Here is a 4,843-nt window from a genome sequence, read left to right as displayed (position 1 = left end):
CTGGGTATATTTGGCTTATTCTATTTGGTTGGACAGGAATGCTGGCATCTTTGAGGGTAGGCGTTTACCCCCACGGCGGGTGGTGGACAGAGCCATGCTTTATGCCAGGGAGGTTACTACAGCTGCCATTAGTTTCACTTCTGGGATAGCCAGGGACATCTGGGGTACTCTTTCAGCTGTCACAGCGCCCAGGTTTGCCCTAGTTTCTTGGGTACCCCCACCCCTTGGTTATCTAAAAGTGAATTTTGATGGTAGTATGTCGGTGGACGGGGTGTCAGGAGGAGCTGGCTTTGTTATCAGAGACTATCGGGGTAGGCTGATTGCTGCTGGCGGATGCCGTACGCCGGGATTCACCGCAGTTGGGGCAGAGCTGCGGGCAGCCTGGGAGGGCATAGCATATGCGAGGCGGGTACTTCGTGCTGAGCATATATGTCTTGAGGGAGATTCCTCTGTGGTGATCGATTGGATACGAGAAGTGGACAGATTTGGTGATGGTCATCCCCTCATCCGTGAGGTTAGGCGAGTGGCTCAGGAGCTGAGTGACCTCCAGGCCGTACATGTTTTTCGGGAGGCAAACAGTGTGGCAGACTGGGTTGCCTCTTTTGTTGCCCGGCATTCAGGGGAGGTCATATGGACATCTGCAGGAGATATTCCTCCCACCCTTTACTCTTTGCTTTCCTTTGATTTGGCTGGATGTACTCAAGTTAGAGTTATATGAAATGCCATTTCTACCAAAAAAAAAAAAAAAAAAAAAAAAAAAAAAAAAAAAAAAAAAAAAAAAAAAAAAAAAAAAAAAAAAAAAAAGGTGAGTCGTTCTTTCTTTGGCGCAAGAGATACAACCCTGTCCCTGTACGAAGGACTCTCACATCCCTTTCTCTGACCTTTTCTTTCCGTCTCGCCCTTTCTTAGCTCCCTTCCTTCACTTCAAACCAAAACTAAAAACCTCAATCTCTCCCTCTCGCCATACCTTTCTTATCACTCTTTCTTAGCTCCCTCCCTCCTTTCAAACCAAAACTGAAACCTTTTTCTCTCTCTCTCTCTCACCCTCTTGGTTTCAGTGAAGGAGGAGGCTAACAAGTACTAATGGGGCAGCAGCATCACAGAGTCTACTATTTCCTTCAGCTAAGAAGAGGAGAAGGAGAGTCACAACTAAAGGAGAGCTGCAAGCTCCCTTCTCAGATGTACTTCTCTGACTCCCCCACTAAGAAGCCCAAACGCTTTCTCCTTCGCCTCATCTTCCTTTTTATGCTCGCCTCTTGTAGCCTATTCTTCTTCCCTCGCCTCCTCTTCTGCTCCTCCTCTTCCTCCACCTCCCCTCTTTGCCCTCTCTTTTGTAAGTCTCCCTCCCTCCTCTCAAAGTCTTATTTCCTGACCCAAAGTCTTTAGTTTTTGACTCAAAGTTGGTGTTTTTATTGCAGACTCTTTTGGAGCTGAAGAGAAGAAGCTACAAGTCCTCCAAGTTGGAACAAGGGTCCCCTGTTCTTCTCCTATCCCGAATAACACTGTCTGCTGCGACCGCACCGCGTTCCGCACCGATGTTTGCTTCATGAGAGGCGACGTCCGGACCCAGTCTTATTCCAAGACTATTCTACTTTATCCCGGGAATAACGCGTCTATCCCCGCCTCGGCGACGGAGGAAAGGATCAGGCCTTACACTCGGAAGTGGGAGACCAGCGTCATGGCCACCATCGACGAGCTCCGCCTGACCACCGGCGGCGCCCGCGGCGGCGGCTGCGACGTCCGGCATGCGGTCCCGGCGGTGGTGTTCTCTGCCGGGGGTTATACCGGCAACGTGTACCATGAGTTCAACGACGGGATTGTTCCACTGTTCATCACTTCCCAGAAGTTTAACAAGCGGGTGGTGTTTGTTGTTCTTGATTACCGTAACTGGTGGTTCACCAAGTACAGGGAAGTGCTATCCCGCCTGTCGGATTATCCGCCGCTCGATTTCTCCGGCGACTCGAGGACTCATTGCTTCCCGGAAACCATTGTTGGACTGAGAATTCATGATGAATTGACGGTGGATGCAGCACGAATGGAGAACAACAAGACAATTTTCGACTTCCGCCGGCTTCTCGATGACGCCTACCGGCCTCGAATTCAATCACTCGAGCATGATGAACAGCAAGCAAGCCCCCAGTCATCAATGGTCATTGCCAGGCGGCATAATTCACTGAGTACCTGCAAACCGAAACTCGTGATCGTGTCAAGAACTGGATCGAGAGCGATCGAAAACGAGCTGGAGCTGGTGAAATTAGGCCAAGAGATTGGTTTCATCGTCAAGGTATTGAGGCCGGACCGGACGACGGAGCTGGCGAAGATATACCGAGCATTAAATTCGAGCGACGCCATGATTGGAGTCCATGGAGCAGCCATGACTCATCTGTTGTTCATGAGGCCGGGTTCGGTGTTCATTCAAATTGTGCCTTTGGGGACTGACTGGGCTGCCAAGACCTACTACGGCGAGCCGGCGGTGAGAATGGGGTTGTGGTATGTGGGATATAAGATTCTACAGAGGGAGAGCTCGTTGTTCAGAGAGTATGACAAAACTGATCCAGTGCTAAAGGACCCCAGAAGTGTGGCCAAGAAAGGGTGGCAGGTGACCAAGAGAGTCTATTTGGATCGCCAGAATGTGAACTTGGATTTGGATCGGTTTAGAAAGCATCTGATTCGAGCTCATAAGTATCTGGTTTCAAAGAAAAGAATCAATCATGACAAGGAGAAAGTAGCATGAGGAGAGGTGAGTGGATTTCTCTTAACTGTGATTAGAGATTGTTTGGATTATTTCTTACACGCTCTGTTTTCCGGCTATAAGTGTACAAAGAAAAGAATAATTGTCCCACTGCTGTGGTTTTTCAGTTTCTTGCATACATAAATAAAACAGTAGTTGAGCTATCGAGTGGAAATGGAGGCAGTACTTCATGTGTTTCTTATCTCTGAATACTTCCTTAGTCTTTGCATGTGGTTTGCTTTGCGCTGTTACTTGTTCTGTTGTTGTTTTGGGATGTAATTGATTCTTATCTGCTCGATGGAATTCATTAATCTATTGTTATGCAATTGGATCAATTAATCTATTGTTTTGGGTAGTACTTTGTGTGATTCTTATCTCTGAAAAGCTATGCTCTGACTATGGTCGTAGTTAACTCTTTTTCAGTCAATTGGATTGATTAATCTATTCCAATGTAGAATTATAGTTCTTGAATGTTGAAGAGAGGTGATGGAGATTGTTTGGATTATTTCCCACACGTAATGTTTTTGGGCTACATGTGAAATGAATAGATTGGCTGCCCTGTTAGGAAATTTTTAATTTCTTGGGTTGGTGAAGGGCGATAGCACTTCATGTGTCCCTTCTCTCTGATTACATCTTGGATCTTTCTATTTATTTTTGTTTTATTAATTGTTCTGTTATTCATGTAATCATCGACTGTAATACATTGCATCAAACCTGCTAAACTATTCTAAACAATTAAAACTACAGATTGTCAAAGTTAGGTGAGATTCTTGATTGAGTAGAAATGACTTGGATCATTTCTTACACGTTCTGCTCTCCGGTTAAATGAAGAAAAGAAAAGAATGGTTAATCTATGTGGTTTTAATTTCTTGTGAAGGTAATAAAACATTGGGAATGAGCTTAGTACTTCTTTTGCCTCCTTTTCTTGAATTATGCTCTCTTTATTGCTTTCCTTAGTATTTGACATACGCCGTCTCCTATTTATGAAATTGGATTTAATATGTTTTAGCAAATATCTGAGACTCTGGAGATTTTCTTTTCCCTATCTGTGGGTTATGATGATTGAATCTATGTTTTTCCCCCTCCAAAACAATGATGAATAGCATTATTCCAAACTTAAACTAAAATAGTCAAGACTTCTGCAGGTGCCAAAAATTAGTAGCATATGTTTTGCTCCTGCTATAATTTTCTCCTTTCACTTACCAGCTAATAAAGCCAGTGGCAGAAGAAAATAACTGATTCATATCTGTTCAAATGAATTCTGCAATCTAGTAGAGTGAGAAGGGTTATCCTTCACTGTGATCCGAGGTTATTTGCACTATGTTATATATTATATATATCGTTTTTCTGGCTAAATATGGATGTAGAAGAATGTTCCCTCATTGGGGGTCTAGTTTCTTGTGCACATATCAAACACAAAGTGGGGCTAAGGGTTGGAGAGTGGGTATAGTACTTCACGCAACCTTCTCTGTGGTGACTTCCTGAATCTTTGTATTTGCTTCATTCAATTATTTCTTCTAAAATTTTGGTTATCATCGAATCTTCTCTCCTGTTACTTCCTGGATCTTTATATATGTTTTGTTCGATAACTTGTTCCATCATTTGGGTTATGATTGACTCTTTTTTAATCGATGATTGGATTCGATTTTTTCTTTTGAGAGGGAATTAATTAATGTTCGATGGTGTGTTATTTGGATAAAATAATGCTTGATGATGCAAGAAAGAATTGGTCATTTGTGTGGTCCCATGGAGTAGGTTTGGTGGGGACATGAGGGAAGGGAAGACTTGAGTTCACAGGAGTAATAGTTTGAGAAGATTTTTCATTATTGTTGTCTGATTGAACCCATGGAGTCTTTGAGAATGATGGGGAAACGGATTCAACTACCAATGAGCTTTCACTTTCAGACTGCCAATGCAATGCAAGTAGAAAACCTATGGCAGGAGAATGTATCATGTGGAAGGAGTTCTTTATGGGTTTTAGAAGTGATTTTTGTATCTGTGGACATTCTTTTCCAAAGTTTCAATATGGCCTTGAAGTACATCTGAGCAGATCACATGCATGGGAGCATGGAGTATGTGGATAACTTCTTGGGGATAATGAGCAGAGCATGT

General features: G+C 43.7%; 1 protein-coding gene across 1 annotated transcript; it reads left to right on the top strand.

Annotated features, from left to right (window-relative positions):
• The first annotated feature begins 931 nt into the window (after positions 1 to 931).
• LOC103716931 (xylan glycosyltransferase MUCI21-like) lies at positions 932 to 2,906 on the top strand. The gene is made up of 2 exons (XM_008805136.6): positions 932 to 1,333; positions 1,419 to 2,906. Exons 1-2 carry the CDS (start codon positions 1,084 to 1,086, stop codon positions 2,732 to 2,734), a joined length of 1,566 nt encoding a protein of 521 aa, XP_008803358.4. The 5' UTR covers positions 932 to 1,083; the 3' UTR covers positions 2,735 to 2,906.
• Positions 2,907 to 4,843: the final 1,937 nt, after the last annotated feature.

Source organism: Phoenix dactylifera, chromosome 12 (genome assembly GCF_051530095.1).
Source record: "Phoenix dactylifera cultivar Ajwa chromosome 12, Ajwa_hap1_PhDact_Kaust_v1.1, whole genome shotgun sequence".
Classification (NCBI taxonomy): Eukaryota; Viridiplantae; Streptophyta; class Magnoliopsida; order Arecales; family Arecaceae; genus Phoenix; species Phoenix dactylifera.
This window is presented reverse-complemented; position numbering and strand designations above follow the sequence as displayed.